At 31.5% G+C, this 17,592-nt stretch overlaps 1 protein-coding gene across 3 annotated transcripts in view; it reads left to right on the top strand.

The window, feature by feature from the left end:
- Positions 1-17,592, top strand: part of LOC126842581 (diuretic hormone receptor-like) — a 34,022-nt gene that overhangs the window by 6,034 nt on the left and 10,396 nt on the right. For 2 of the 3 annotated variants that reach the window (XM_050579638.1, XM_050579630.1), the window contains exons 2-7: positions 2,763-2,855; positions 3,091-3,256; positions 12,117-12,327; positions 12,466-12,553; positions 12,981-13,074; positions 13,452-13,532. In XM_050579638.1, the coding sequence (XP_050435595.1) occupies positions 2,817-2,855; positions 3,091-3,256; positions 12,117-12,327; positions 12,466-12,553; positions 12,981-13,074; positions 13,452-13,532 (679 nt within the window). In that variant the 5' untranslated portion in view covers positions 2,763-2,816. Of the gene's footprint in view, positions 1-2,762; positions 2,910-3,090; positions 3,257-12,116; positions 12,328-12,465; positions 12,554-12,980; positions 13,075-13,451; positions 13,533-17,592 lie in introns of all 3 variants that reach the window. The other variant, XM_050579623.1, reaches the window with a different exon arrangement.

Here is a 17,592-nt window from a genome sequence, read left to right as displayed (position 1 = left end):
TATTGGTATTAGGATAATATGTAGAACGGTTTCGAATAACCTTTAGGTTTTTGTTTTCGATTAAAAATTCATTCATGATTATTCATTCATTGACAATACACGTTTGTCGAGTCGACGGTATGCGATTATCATTTATCGTTTATCAAACGAACTAGCGACCTATTTTAATTGAAAACGATTGGCACGACCGACGGGCGTTTGTAAGTATTTTTTTATTGCTTATTTACCGAACGAAATCAACATTAATAATATAAAATGGACTATTATCTAGTTGTGTGTAGGAAGTGGTCGGATGATGATTGTTCGGCTAATCGGTCTTCGGTGTGTGTACCTAATCCAATGAATAGTTCATTTGTTTTCTTTAATTCTACTATTAATTTATGTGTTGTTTACCGAGCCGGTAAGCAAAACCGAAACGCACAGGTAACTTCGGGTTTTCCCAGAACCTTTAATGTATGTGCACGCATAATTGGTGTACAATATTTAGGTCATACAACAATATTACAGTTGTTGTTCATCCGATTAACCTTTTCCTGTCGACGGCCCCGACCCATTTCCATATACAAATCAAAATTAATCCGACGACGGTATTTCCATCTGGAAAAAAAAAATGCCAAATTGTTTCCACAATAACACTTAGACTCGAGTTTAATCTGCCCAAAAGTCTTAACCGATTTGTAAATAAAAAAAAAATACTTTTATTTATTCTATCGGGTACATCTTGCGACCGTTAGTGTACGGTAATGTTGTTTGTATTTTTTTAAATGTCAGTCAGTAACAAAAAAAAAACCGTTTATAAATTCCAAACCGATAACCAAATATTTACTCGGTCATTACAATAATAATAATTTATTATTTTTACAACTACCGGAGCGCTTTTGTACGCGAATTTCCATAAAGAGACGTTTTAGTCGTACTTACCGTTTTGGGCGTAAAATGTTTTGCATAATTTAATCCAAAATCAATACTATATAGTGCAATTATACATAGCTGTTTATAAAAAATAAAACTACTTACAAACATTTTGCAGTAAAAACTGTGTTCAAATCCTAACCTTACCGGCACCTCTTCTCGGAGAATAAAATATTAGAACAACCAGTTTATTTTAAACTATGGAAAAGAAAAAAATATATATATATATTATATTGTAATACATTTATGCTATTTTTTTATGGGATAGAATACAAAGCAACTGGTCAAATGTATAATGTAGTTATTGATAATTCATACTTGTTTTGATTCGAAGATGTTCACATTGTTGTTATTATTTTAATTTATGCTATTTATTGTAACGCCCGGATATTATATAAAAATGATAATTCAAATACAAGTATAATATATTGTATTTTCATACATTAAACACGAATATCGATTTCAAAGGAATAATAACGTCCATGTTGTACATAGTGCCAAAATATACTATTTAAAAAACACCGAATCGGTTTTTCACGGTGTCATTACCAAATAGGACAAGTTAGGTAGGTACACACGTATCGTGACAAGTTGAAATTGCCAATTTCGCCAAAGATCTTTATACAGCACTCAAATGCCCAAATCAGATGACAATAATTCTTTTTGGGGACGTTTTTTTTTGTCACTTCCAATACGGTTCTAATGCTGTATCTGCTACAATAGTATGTAATACATACTATGTATACCTTTAGTGAATATATAGATATATTATACAGACAGATGTCTTGCTGTAGTATAGAAGTGTCATTTCGAATTCAATCTAAACTTTATTATGTCACCACACCAGACTTGAATTTTATATCAAACTGTTGTCTTTTATTAATTTCCAAGCAGTCTGGTGAAATATATGACAACATAACAAAAATGAGGATTTAAAAACATCTCAAGTAGACGCGTGATTTTTACCTAAGCAAATCTACGTTACATTAATATGTATTGTTTAACAATTAAAAACCGATTGTAAATATCAGTAATACGCTCTGCTAATATCAAATTAATTACTCGGAAAATCTTTAAAAATAGATAATCAATTACTTAATGTCAGCAGCATTAGTATTAAGTAACTTTAGACAATTACTTTTGTACATCCAAATTATAATACCATGTATGTTGATAGTAGTAATTTATTTAAATCCAATAGAACATATCTAATTATACTACATAACTTAATATTTTAAAAGCTATTTTCGGCGTAGGAACTTTTGTTTTGATAAACGCCATGATTGTCTGACATGGTTTGACACCTTCTTGCCAAGTATGAAGTTTTGAACTTGTACCATTGTAGCATGATTTATAATATTAAGTAACTCGGTACGTTTAGTTAAACTTTCAAAGTGAATATTTTAGTGGATTACGCCAAGTAGGATTCAAGTTAGAGAAACTTACATGCGGCCTATTATTCAATAATAATAGATGTGTGTAGTCGGTGAACCGAAATTGAACGTTGTCAAGACAAATAACTTTTGAGTAGTAATATATTTAGAACTGAATGCAAATGGAATGACATTATATTGGACAGTTCACAACTATAATGTTTGCATTATAACTGAAGACTGATTTTTTTATGTTGAATTATTTTTTTTTTTTATGAAAATTTAAATAGTAACAACAACAACCACAACCATAAATAAAGCATTAGCCGGAGAAGAAAATAAATATTTAGCCTTAACATTAGTCTTTATCATTTATTTTAGGTTTAACCCAACCTAACCTAGGCCTATGGGAAATACTGTATATTTTCCATATTCGTCAACTGATTACCACTAATTGTTATCTTGTATCCGTTTCAGATCTATTGTTTGTGCCGTAGCACCACATTGAACGTTTCAGTATGAAAAATCGACATGGATATTATCAATAGTACTTGGATACAAAACGAAGAAGTAAGTACGATTATTACAGAAGGACTGTTTGCGAATTCCCACATGATCGACTTGGTAAGAAATAGGTTGGATTGTATAAATAATGTATTTCATGTAGTTATCATGGCCGAGTAGATAGAACAACGGCCAGCTCCTTCCGTTTGGAATAGGGTGGGGGAAAAAATTTGCATACAACTAGGTCTACCCGTTTAAAACTCAAGCTATAGCGATTCCATATGATTCCAATGATTTCTAGGCTGCCGCAAAATGCAGGTCTTTGTACCGGATGACCGACTATCTGAACTGGAATGGATGCAACGCCTCTTCGGATACACTAATATGTTGGCCGCCAACACAACGGGGCAACATTGCTTACCAGCCGTGTTTTGCCGAATTGCAAGGATTGAAGTACGATGTAACAAGTATGTTAAACATCACAATTAATGACACAATTAGTTACTATACACATTGAGCAACCTTAGAATTTCACTTAGATCAAAGTGTAATTTTTTTTGGCCGGGGGGGGTCTAATTAAAAAAAAAGTAACTATAGATTTAAAGTAACCAATAAAGTACCCGTCAGGTATGTAGTGGTTACCAAAATAGCTGATAGTGATAACTTGGAATGAATGGATTAAGATTGCAGACCGGTCGATATCCGGGTTAGACTGTATTTTTCCTCCTTATGATGGTATTATAATATACTTAATGAGCAATACTTAAGCAAAAAAAAAAAAAAATTATACGGAAGGCCTATAGTTTGACCTCGAGAGTTGGCAATCGTCACGGTAGTCAATGATCTAAAAAGAAAATGTATAAACAGATAATGCCAATGATAATTATTATTTTACTATTTTAATATTGTGTATTTTTCATATATTTTCGTTTTGAAGCTATAAATGCAAAATTGGTTACACAAAGTGATTCAATAAAAACAAGACACTCATTTTTTTAGTTGCAATTATGTGATTTTTATTTTGAAAAAAAAAATTGTTCATATTTTGCATAGCACTATAAAACCAGTATAATTAATCACTTTTTTTAGTGCTATCAGAGCTTTTTCAATTTTTGTAACTTTATATATATTTAATAAACTTTTTTTATAAGAAGAATAATTTACCCAAAAAAATGTAACCAGTTTTGGATAACTACTTTTGGAGTGAATAATGTTTCTTTATTTGCTTGCATTACTCAAAAAGAGCACATAAAAGAGCATTACAAGAAAATGTGAGTGTCTCGCGTTGAGATAATCGATTCCAATACATTTTCAGACCTCTTATTACAACGACTTAAGACAATATGTATGCATTGAAAGAATTACTACTTAAAACTAGTATCGAGCTGCCTGAAAACGAGTTTTAAAATAATTTATTTTTTGACACGATATTAATTTGCTCGACCGGTCTTGGGACACCAGCTAAGACTTAGACGCCACCAAAAAATAACGTTAGGTTAAATTTTTGGTTTTATTATGTTTTTCGCTATTTAATTGGCAATCTACATATTATTTTGTTTCGATATAACAGAATAGAAATTAAAAAACCAAAAATACAAGTTCGATCTGGTTATGTTTACATACATTTCTTGAACTTGATTGACATTAAGTAACTAATATTTTTTAAATTGTATTATTGTTTTTTAATAACGTTTTCATCAACACATTCGCAACGGGATTGGTATGCTGTATGAGACAAAAACCGCTTTAATAGCGGACAAATTTTAATACAGTATTCTTTTTACAAGTTTCTACATAACATTATAATATTTATTCCGTTATTGTTTTTAACACCCACTTAAACGGTAAAATGTTATAATTTTAGAGGATTTTGCCTTTGGTTGTGGTTATTGCACAAAGTTGACACTTGACCGTTTCAAGTCATTGTTTTTGATTTCTTACTCCTTTAACTGCAGTTGATAAACACGAATTTCGATTTGAAAAACAGCAAGCTGTGTAAAACACAATGCAGGTCTATTCGGTTATCTTTACAAACATTACATAATTTATAAAGTGTGCCAAAAATTTATCAATAATGTCATCGAGGAGTTGCTTTGTGAGAATAATAAATAATATATAACTCGGTAAATGTTCGTATCGATTGGCGACTCGATTGCTATGATCAGATTTAAAAAAATACACATTTATTATAGTATGAAAGGTATACAGGGTGATTAATCTTTCTCACTTTCCCGGAAAATATTTAAGGATATTTAAGAAAATATGTTTTGCATATACTCGTAGGTATATGTTTTACTATGTTTTTCAATACTTTCAAAATAGTTTATTTATATCCTTTATATCTATAACAACTACGGACTGCCGTTTTTTTCAAAAGGGAACATGTGCTTTTAGTTCAATAAAAATGCAGACACAACATGTTAGTCATAGCAAACTAACAAATTGTTGAAAATTAAAAATTCGAACGCTAATATCCTTTAAAATGCCGTGTCTGCATATTTATGGAATTAAAAACTCATGTTCCCATTTGAAAAATAATGTCCATACTACTTTCACGGATAAGGGATGAAGATGAAGACAATTCTAAGCGTTGAAAAGTATACTAAAATATTTATCGAAACAATTGTCTTAAAATAGTCACATTTTCAGAGAAAATAAGTGTCAGATCGATCACCCTGTAAACACACCTGTACCTACTTGGCTCGTCAAACAATATAATATTGCTTTATACAATATGCAATGCATCTCATTTAACAGGTCATACTCACCCTGTGTCGTAAAATATATTTTTATTATTTTATTATTTTATGTGCTTGATTGTCCAAGTCCAATGTCAATCGAGCAAATTAAAAAAATAATTATTCTTTTAACTTAAGTATATATTATGATGTTAATTGATGATTTTCAAAACATACTTATATAAAATATAATTATAAAAGTACAAAATGTAAGTACAGGTTTAAATCGACACAGTGGCAAAACACGTTAAGTGGAATTTATATGGTAGACATACATTTGTTGCGTGAGTTAAGTGGGTATCTATTTATAGTATTTTTATTTACTTGTTCACTGTCGAATTAAGTATACCCAGTGACAATTGGTAGTAAGGGGGATTATTTTTTTTTAATTCTGAGGTTTTATACCATAAAAAGATTAATGTTTGGCCATTAATTTGGTTTTTTATCTGGAAATACATATATAGATGCCGATTAAGTCAAGTTCCATAACCAACCGATTTGTTAGGCAGAATTTCATATATGTTTGTTTTAGCCGTGACACTGCTGATGCTTATGGCTCGGACCAGTTAAACTAGTGAACCGAATATAGAGCCCAGAGCTCAACTGGTATAGAAAATATTCAAGTAACCATATAATTGTATCGTTCATTAGCCGTTTGTCAGAACGGATTAGCACGAATTTACAGCAAAGTGAAAAATTTTCCTCTAAAATTTCATCAGTAAGTTTGTTTAGTTGCTTAGATGGTCTGATTAAATTTCGGTGGCAATTGACTGATTTAGTGATTTTTTGGATTTGAATGAGAACAATTATTGATTTTTGAGGAAGTTATGTGCCAATGATTTGGCAGTTTTTTTTCTCCAAATTTAATAGTTTAGACTTTTGTTTAAAGTACTAAACTCGCTGTATAATTATTATAGACTATAAATTTGTTTTTTATTAAACATTTTTCTATACCTAACTTCCTGTTTAAACCCCGTTAAACAAATTATTAGAGTTAAGGCGGGAGGTGAAGTGCTGTTAAGCAACGCGCGCAGATAACATTTTAAACTTCGGTACCATTAAGAGTAATTATCCAAAACCGGTTATCGACCAGTCAAAATGTTCAGCTAATTAATGTTAACATAAAAAGTTAATTAAATATGTACGATATCGTTTATGTTTTTAAAATCGATAGAGCTATGGAAAAAAAATAGAAAGTTTTTTTAAGTCTGACGAGGTAGGCGGTTTGTTTTTAGGCGTTGTTCGAACAGTTATGGATTTCAATCGCTGCGGTTTGCGGGGGTGGTTAACAAATGGTTAGGAATCATTTAATAACAATGATGTTGGAAATCTGAAGTAAACATAATATAAAGAGGCCGACCATTGCGGCCGGAATTGACGTTACAAGTAATCGACTTCGGTGGTTAAGTAAAATAACTCTGAGGTTCGACATTTTGGCAAGGCCTACCCTCTTTAACTCAACCGGCGATCAACTAACACCAAAAGATGGTGTCGACATTTGCGGTTTAAACGAAATCCAAACCGACCAAAGGCAACGGTTTGTTTTTATCTTTGAACATACACTATACATAGCATTGAGTTTAATTTAATTTCAAAACATACTTACATAAAATATAATTAAAAATATACAAAATGTAAGTACATGTTCAAAACGACGCTACGCCAAAACGTGTTACTTGGAATTTTTATACAATACATACATTTGTCTCGTGAGTTAAATAGGCACCTCTTTATAGTATTTTTATTTACTTGTTCACCGTCGAATTAAGTATACCGAGGGGCCACTCGTAGTAAGGGGGATTTTTTATTTCTGATATTATATACCATAAAACGATCAATGTTAATGTATTCAACGCAAGTAAAATCGGCCGCGTTTTAACACACTAAAGTAGGAAATAGGTGTAGCTCAACTGGTACAGAAAATATTCAATTAACCGTATGTACCTTTATCGTCCATTGGTTGTTTTCAATAACGACTTAACGCAAATTCGCAACAAAACCAATTCCCAAAGGTTTTACATCCGCTTGGATCGAAATAATCCTGTTAAACCGTTCAATACGGCTTTAAAAAAATTACCAACACTTTTCAAAGAGTTGTTGACATTGAAATGAGGATTCCAAGCTGGAAGCCAAAAGGCTCCTAGAAAGTTCTTAATTCACTCCTATTTTTTTTTAGCAAAAATGATACTGTTAAATAATTGTTTTTATGAGTGTACACTGTTAATATACACACACACTAAGTAACAATTTAAAATTTGTCGGCGGGAACGCGACACGTTTAATTTGCCTATCTATTTGCGTCCGGGATAATTGATATTATTGTACCTATTTTATTATAACAACAACAATAATAATAGAAATACTTTTAATGATAGACTTTGGTTGCGCGTGACTCACCTAACGCCATGTAAACAGCTTTGCCAAGAGCGGTTTTTGCGGATGTAACTTGAGCAGGTTATTGGCTAATTTATTCGGAACGCGCACATCAAACCAGCAAATCATAAATCTGGCTATCACTTTTTGTTATTTTCATGTAAACATCGTTTATGAGTTATATCGTTTAACACTGTACAAAACGATTAACCTCTAGAGGTACCTCTGCAATAACACTCGATACAAACGTCTTAAAATGTGACGTACAACACATAGGTAGTTTTTTTTAATATTCACACTGATTTGACCGATTCAATATGCCAGAAGATATTAAGAGTTTTCAAAATCGTTCTTAAAGTATTCTTATAGTTAATAGCTCACCCAAATTTGATATATTTATCAAAAATATAGTCCTAATCCCACAACGCGTCTCTTAAGAACTTAAGCTATTTTTTTAAATGGAAACATATTTATTACTTTAATATATTTGAATTCAATATAATTTCCTGGAAATTTTGACTGGTCGAAAACAAGTTTTGGACAATTACTTTTATAAATATTGTTAAGTCTAAAGTTAAGGACGGGAAGAACGTTGGAGTAATGTATGATGATTTTTATCTGCGCCCATTATTCAACCGACCCTCCACCAGCTATACGAGGGTAACCTTAACTGTTTTGAATAATAATAACACTTATGTACTAACACAGAAATATCTACAATATAAACGTGTCTCGCGGTATTCTCGACAGTTTTACATATCAACATATTTATTATTTATACCATGTTAATCCAAGTACGTCAACAGAGAAGTGCCAGTATAAATGTCACACACAACAGCGTGATCCATCTGATGTAAGACACTATTTTTTTCAGAAAATACTAATATTAGTATACATATTTTATTACATTTTTCAATACTTTGAAATTGTTGATCTTCGTCTCTTATACATAAAAAAAAATGAATAGACTTTATTTTTCAAATGGGATCATGTGTTTTTAGTTCCTTAAATCGGTGTACAAACAGGTGTATTCATTATACTTTCAACTCTAATGGTATCCTCCTCAGTACTCGAAGTACAAAGGTTAGCATACTATTATAGCTTTTATTGATTTTTCTACTTATACCGTCTGCAGCTATGCACCGAAGCGTTTATTACAATAATTCCTGTGAACCCGTGACCGCATCTCCCCGCCCTACTTTGCTCCGACGCGATTGTACTGGCTTTTATTTATATAGAAGTGTACACAGACCCTTCAGACTCGATAATTTAAATACCCAGAAAACCCGGAGGTGTGTATATACCCTATATACTATCCTTATTATGTATTGGGAACCACGCTTTCCGAGTATAACTGCAAAGTTCAGAATATCATATTATAGAATCTCAAAAAGGAAACGATTTCCTCGGTATAGTTAATACCTGGTACTGTTCGGAATATTAAGAATACAATATAGTAGACATTACTGTTATTAACATCATTATTAAGCACATCATTTTAAAAACATTTCATTATCAGCTAAAAGTAAACAACATATTATAATGTTCAGATAAAATGGGCGTTTTTTTACATTATTTTGCCTCCAATCGATAATCAAGTGCTTTGTACGCATTAGAATTTATTACCAATTAGTTAGCGTTTCATGATATGATTTTTCACACTACCTTCTGGCGATGTGCGAGGTAGAGCATATTATTATTATTAAACGAATAATAAGTACTCATAATAATAATAATATACTTCCAGCGTTGGTCCATTACCGGTGTAAATAAATTATATATAAAAAAAGTTTATTTATTAACATGTTTAATAACAATATGTAAATGGTATACTAACAATACTGCTAAACCAGATTTCGAATTTGTTTTTCGAATCTAGTTGTTGCAATGTCATGTGCCTGTCACAATATTGTTTTTTATGTACAAATTAACCTTTCGAAATTGACAGTGGCTAAAAAACACTCATGTCGAAATACCGGTAAACCTCATTTATTGCAACTGTCATTTTGTTGTAACTATGTGAACATAGTATACTGAGAAATTGGAACGACACCTGTGTATGGTCTCCGGTGGTTTCGTTGGTGTATAAAACGTCCATCACTAGTTGTTGTTTTGTCGGTGAACTTTATTCAGAGACAATTTCGTTTGGAAAAAACCAAAATACAGTAAAAAAATAAAAATTCGTGACATTTTAAACAGCCGAAGCCAGAAATGTTAAAGCACGATTACGTTTTTAGGCGTATTTTAATAAGTATGTATTCTCTTTCGAATTTGTTTTTCGTCTTGAAATTATTGATTTATGCTATTATTTAGCGTTTCAAAACGGGCACATCTGGTATCAGAGTCAAAGAGTACTATTGAAATTCGATTACCCGTGTATAATTTATTACTAGCTTTGATGTCTGATATTATCCCCGGACTTGGGTTACAAAGCAAAACATATATTACAACTGTATATAGGAATATAAAGCACTTGAATACAATGTTAGGTACTTTCCGCTAAACGTATAGGTAACACATATTGCTGTTTCCCACATATTTGTGATGAGTATATTGTACTAAGCAATATCACATATCAGAGAATTCAAAATATCCAGGACTTAAGCGAACCGGATCAATTTTAATTAACAATTCCTATGTGTACCTAATCAATTTTACTTAATTATTAATACAAATCCGTGCAGTAGGTATGACTTGGGCGGCTTATAAAAAAACAGTAATTGTATTTCATAAATAAATTATTATATAATATATATATATATATATATATACGGTATTTTTTTGTATAGTTTATATTTGTCAAATTCAGTTATCCTCAAAACAGTTTATATTTAAAAAGTTTACCACATTGTACAATATGATATCCTTATTTTTCGGACTATAATTTTAATACAGGGTGGTCCGTTTAAGGTAATTTAACACTCAATACCTGCCCATAAAGCTATTGAAGTTTAAACATACTTTCTAAATTTTAAACTTTAACACCTTAAAATGTTTAATCGAAACATATCATTTTCAACTTAAAAATATACACTGTTTGTTCTTTATTCACGGCATGTTTTCTCCCAAACATTTGGGGAAGAGGGTCATTCTGTATTATTGTCATAAAGATTCACATCTTTTAAAACGTCCCCACACACACACACATAGCGTACGGCATGTATCATTTTCAATTACCTTAGCACCGACGATATTTTTTGGAGCTCCATTTATTTATTTTCCCTTCCACATTCATCGTGAAAACCACTCTTGGCTGTCTCTATAGGTTTTCTTCACGTATAACACGCCCAGGCTATTGCATGCTATTCTCTCTCTATCGTTTTTTTCCCCTACTATCAAGACCACTCCTCCGGGGTCCTTTATTTCGAAAAGAGCATTACGAAAAGAAAGAAAGAAAAAACAGTCCATTATTCTCACAGTAATGATGTGCGTAATGTGTGCACAAACAACAACGATATTTTATATCACTAGATCTTCATCTAACGTTCGTTTAGTTAACGGTTATCATACAATTATAGTCTACTTTTTTTTAGATTGACTGTATTTAACGTACCTACGTGGGTTTAAATAGTTTACCATAATATATTTAAGATAAATATTGACCGGCTACATTTTTAGCCATTACGGATAGATAATGATACATTTTGTTGGTCGCATTTTCAAAAGGTCCCGGAAGTAGATTTGAAGACTGTTGATTTTTGAATAGAAAACTAGACATTTTGGTAAAACAAAACAGGTGTGCTTAAGTGTTTTTATATGAATAATTCTAATGTATCACTTACTCTAAATGTATTTCTGGATTGGAATTTCGAGTCAGTCTACCATGACAAGAACGACAATTTGTTTTATGTAATCCGTGATAATCTTATGAAATTGTATGCAGACAAACTGATTTCATTTTGAATCATGTGAGGTCATGCGGTTTTTGTTTACATGCCCAATGAGCTATCTGTTTTCATACAGTCTGTGATACCACAATGAAGAAATATGAAACAGATGGACTCAAAATGCATTTTTTCACAAATGGCAATTGTGTTTTATTGCATTAAGTAGATTAGAATAATATAATTGTTCTGGCCCAACTCTACAAACAAATATTATCCACTAGACACTGGCATTCAAAAAAACTTTAATTGGCACTTTCTGTACATCTGTGGAGGGCTATATAACTTTGTACACACGGATGTTTATTGTTTTGGATTTTTTTTTTTTTTAGAAAACGCCAGCCGGATTTGCTACGAGAACCGGACTTGGGGTCTGACCGATTTTAGCCAATGCGAACAACCACTGACCGAGCTCATCATCCCCGTGGTCCCGACGGACGATGAAGAGGGCACGGTGAACACTATAATTTACCTTTACATAGCCGGCCATTGTTTGTCGGTCATAATGACTTCGTTAGCCATTATCGTGTTCTACAAGTTCAAGTGAGTACTACCGCCAAGTGTCTGCGTCCGGTTAACATAACACTGTGTATATTCCTCTGCCCTGTACTAGCACCACCGCTATATTATTATGCATTTGAATAATAATAATATTATTGTTGCAATGTCGGTTGTTTGTAGAGAATTGAAATGCCTGAGGAACAAAATCCATATGAATTTGATGGCTTCGTATCTGTTGTCCGCCATCATGTGGATAATAACTTACACGGTAAGTCGATACAAATCAATATTACCTATATCAATACACAGGATGATTCAGTTTTTCTTTAAATAGTATTTGACATTTAAACTTAAACCGTGACGTACCTATTTATATTCAATTAGCTTTTTAAATTCAAAATAATTTTCTAAACATTTTCATTTTGGTCGATAGTAGGTGTTGGATAGTTGCTTTTAAAGTTATTAAAGTTTAAAAATTAATTATCCATAACTGATTATCGACCTGTCAGTATTTTCATAGAATTATTATTAGTTTAAAAAGTTATTTAAATATCTATATAGGTAACCATTTATGTTTTAAAATTGTTAAAAAAATTAAAAAGATACAAATTAGAGTATTATCTTATATTGTAAAAAAAAAAAAACAAATTTTAATTTAATCACAATAAAATGTTGAATTGTTATTGTTTTAACAGATTCTATTCGACGCAGGTGTAGAGGAATGTCTTATGGTGGCGTTACCTTTGTACTATTTCACGGTGACGAATTACTTTTGGGCTTTCATCGAAGGTAAACAAATACAAACTCATCCATTAGGATCGAATTAGAATAGTATTATCACTATAGTCCTAAATAAACGGCGTACTCGATTTCTGGCAGAGAAAACTTTGTGTAGAGTTAACCGAAACCAAATAGATAAACGACCAACAGCTGTTGCGGGAAATATTACCATTTGCTGAATATTGACGGCAGAAATTATAGCTGATTAGTCTTAACGGACGAGCAAGGCTATCTACAGGGTGATGATTCATTCAAATAATTACCTATAATTTGTATGAAGATATTTCATTTAATGTTGTATTACGATTAGGTTAGGTTAGGTCCTCCCAAAAAAAGTCTTAAGCTTTAAACTAAATTTAGTAAGTCAATAAATGTTTATTTTACAGGCATGTATCTGTTCATACTGGTCGTGGATACTTTTTTCCCAGACCGGCTTCGACTTCGGACTTACATGGCCATCGGATGGGGTGAGTCATACTTAAATGTATACATTATTACCGTAGAGGGGGTCTGGCCTACAGTTCTAGCTCAGCATATTATGTCCTCTAAAACCAGAATTTTAGAATCCCGTTAGGTTAGGTTAGGTTAGTATGCACTAACTTGGGAATATTTAGAATATTTCAAATGTAAACCTATTAAATAAGTTATAATTTCTCAAACTCGTATTCACAAACAGTATCACAACTTAAGTGTGATATATATATTATTAAAATTGCTTATATTATATATAAAAAGTGAATTATCCAAAAGTGGTTAGAAGTAAATAAAATGCATACTTAATCGTTAAAGTAGAGTTTTAACATACGAGCGATGTGGTGATATTATTGAAAAATATATGAAATCTGACCTTAACTATAAGAACTATGAAATTATGAAAAATAATAATTCAAAAAACTGGGTTTGACTGAGTCATAGATAACCCTGTACTAGCTGCTGTAAGTGCGAAGACTCTCTGTTGACAAGTCATGATCAACTCGGAAATATTACCAAAGAAAATGTTGTTTTCTTTTTTACCCAATCGGTGGAATCGAGTTAGTAATTAATTACTAATTAACACTAATGTGCTCACATTATTAATGAAAAACCCGTCTTGGACTTTAAACGTATTTGAATATAATTTAAGTTTTCAACCAGCCCAGCCCGTCTGTCGGGCTTTGTTCATAAAAAGTGATAATGATTTGTCTTAACAGGATCTTTAATGGGCGGTAAAATTGTTTTGAATAGTAATAACAACAATAATAATTCATACACCATCCCGGGCTGTGCCTGCAACACAAAGCTGCTGATAAATAATGGGCTCGCGTGATATTCTTAAGGTCACATTCATCTTGGAGGGAAACATGTTCACGTGCTTGTACATTATATATGTACAGGGTGATCCGAATTGCTGTAGCAGTAATGATTTCAATCAAACAATTATGTAACCAATAAAAATTTCAAATAAAATGTTTTTTTTTAATATTTATTATTTAAGAAAAAATTATATCATCTTCCAACGGCATTCTTATAGGGAACGCTATTGTTAAAAGTCAAAATAAAGCAACAAAAAAAAATTTTAATCGTCTATTAAAATCGCATAACGCTGAATGGAAATAATGACTTTTAAATAAACGCTTTTTGAGTTGAGAGCATTTTAAGTTTAGGCGAGGAAGAAAGTGCGGATGGATTATATTATGCGGATGTTAATTAATAACATTTTACAGTCTACCTCGCTGGTAGTTATTTTCATTGTGCCATTTTGTTCATTAATGAGCATGTCAAATAATATGTACTCGATTTTAAAAGGAACCTTTTAATTTATACCTTTCAAAATAATATTTTTTTTTAACTTGAACGTGAACATTATTACTTTTGGTCATTATATATAATAAGGATTTTTTTGTCTAACCTAACCTAACAATTATTCTATTGGAAAACTTAAACACTGTAATGTACGGTTTGAATAAAACTATTTTTATTTTTATCGAATACAAGTATTTCGTTTTATGAAATTCAACTTAAGTAACATCAAATTGCTTGTTAATAACAACATTTTTTTTCTTTCATTCGCCATTAGTCATACGCTTAGTTCGTACTTTATTATATTATTATTTATCATTACCATCCGTCATTGTCAACGTTATGTCGTATACATAATTATGCACATGACAAAATATATGAAAACTAAGTGATTCGAAATAGTTCCATTTAAATGCAAAAATATTCCGCAGGTAGGTGTGATAGCGAAATAGGATTTCAAATAAGTGGCAATGTCAGAGTGGCAGAAAAAGGTTGATTTATACAAACATTTTCCGAGTATTTCCAACGTGCATATAATTGCATTCCTTCTAATTTCATATTCATCTCTAATAGTATACGAGACAAGCTGGAAAATAACGCGTGGCTGTTAAAAAAATATATTTTTATGTATTATATTATATTATAATATATATTTAATGCTAGGAAAAGGTTGCCCCGACAAATCTGAAGGTTTAAAAATAGTATTTTTTATATCAGAATATAACCATCAACCAGTGATTTGCCTTTTTATTTTTGCAATAATTAGTGCCAGGCTTTAAATAAAAACAAATAAGGTTATCAGTCCATACATTAGGTTACATACGTCATCTGGACAACTCAATTGTATTTTCAAGTTGAATATTAATATTATAATTTGCTATTAAAGCTAAACATTTAAAGCTACGCATTAAAGCTAAACATGTTTAGCTTTAATGCGTAGCTGAGAAGGTATTGTTTATATATTATAGATTAACTTTATAAAGTGAAATCTTTGTATTTTTGTATCTAGACCCACTATATCCTAATGTAACGACTCTATAAGTAATTCAGAAATTGTATCTGCAAGGTATTTTTTAGTTTACTCATTTCCACTCAAATTCGAGGAAAATACCAAAAAATTCCATATTTATATTCTTAAAACTAAGGCGCGTTATACATTTAAAAAAAAAACAGTCAAACTAGCTACAAATTTGTATGAACTATTCAAACCGAAAAGATATCATAAACCCTTTCCCCTGGAAGAGGTGGCACTTTATGCTTTATTGATCTTATTTAGATATAGTTTTAGGGCTTAAGGTTAGATAAAATCAGATTAAGTTTTTTAAAAAAATGTGTGTTTAAATTAATCAGAGACAATTGCCCAAAAATTGAGTTAGTGTTAATTAACTGTATCGATGAATATTTTGTTTATGCACAACTATGCGTATAAAAAAAAATTACTATTTCCTATTTAGCGGTCGATCAGATGAAAAACATTCGGATAGCGCTGTATATTTTTTTTATTTATACCGCCTTGGCGTTATCTTAGCAATGTCGGCACTCGGGCACCGTTTTAACTGCACGAGCACACACACACGTGTACTTTTTGGTGGACTTCCAACGCTCCCCAGGTACATTTGGTCGGATATCCGGCAAACGACGTTGCACGCGGTTTTATACTTTTATGGTTTTCGCCGAACGCACGGTTGTTTTTATCAGAAAGCACCGGCAACGCACAATATAATATGCCCCCTTATCATTAAATTTAATAACGAACCGTTGGATTTTATTGTCTTCCCCGACGATTGACGCTATTAACCGGGCAGATAAGTTGAAAGAGAGAGAGAGAAAAGAAACGAGGGCAACACGAATTCGACGTTTTGGCCACTAAGAGGATGCACATTATGTGTATATATTATTATGTAAACACAGTATACTTAAAATTAAGTCTCTAACATTGAATAGAAAAAAAATAAATACTCGAGTAAAGTTATAAACTTTTGAGCATTAATTGTAAAATTCCTATAACTAGGTTAATCGTATAACATCATTAAAAATCGCTCTTGTCAAAATTATTAAGATTATGTTATCATGCTTAAACTGGTCAGTTTTTCTTCCACGTTAGGTTACACGCAACGGGAATGAATAAATAAAAAAAAACCGATTCAATGCATGAGTTAAAGTTTTACAAGAAAATATACAAGGAACATACACCCGGAGAGACCATCTGGGTTTTTATGGTAGCTGTACGTTTTGAACGATCACCTGGGGAGTAGTCATTCTGCAGTCTTGACATACTGTTAAGTAACTATAAACAAATTCGATTAAGTGCGACGCCAGATGAATAGTACTTATAAATGTCTTCAACTCAGTGTGAGTACTATGTATGGGGTGCATATAAACGATGGTACTTACTTTTTAAACATGACTAGTGAAATAATTGTATTTGTAAGCAAAGTTGACGGATAATCAAAATGCATAAAATAATATGACTGTTTTTTTATCATGTTGTGAATGGTATTTTGCAAGTTATCAGCCGACTAATAATCTGATTAAAAATTAAAAACCAATCACCTATCATGAGTGATGAGCCAATTAAAACCGCTTAACTTCAATTGATTCGATTATGAAATCGGTTACTTTAGGAGAACTAATAATTATACATATTTCACCATAATTAACTAATAAAAATCAGTACTCATAATGTAGTAATTACTAATTTCATAACTAATTTTCAAATTATACTAACTGATCGACCACTAAATAGTA

The sequence above is a fragment of the Adelges cooleyi genome, unplaced genomic scaffold (genome assembly GCF_023614345.1).
Source record: "Adelges cooleyi isolate 19-005CV unplaced genomic scaffold, UGA_ACOO_1.1 ACOO_flye_CR_arks_rails_tigmint_CR_PRNA_108, whole genome shotgun sequence".
In the NCBI taxonomy this organism is placed as follows: Eukaryota; Metazoa; Arthropoda; class Insecta; order Hemiptera; family Adelgidae; genus Adelges; species Adelges cooleyi.
Note: the sequence above shows the minus strand (reverse complement) of the source record. Positions and strands in the feature narration are given on the sequence as shown.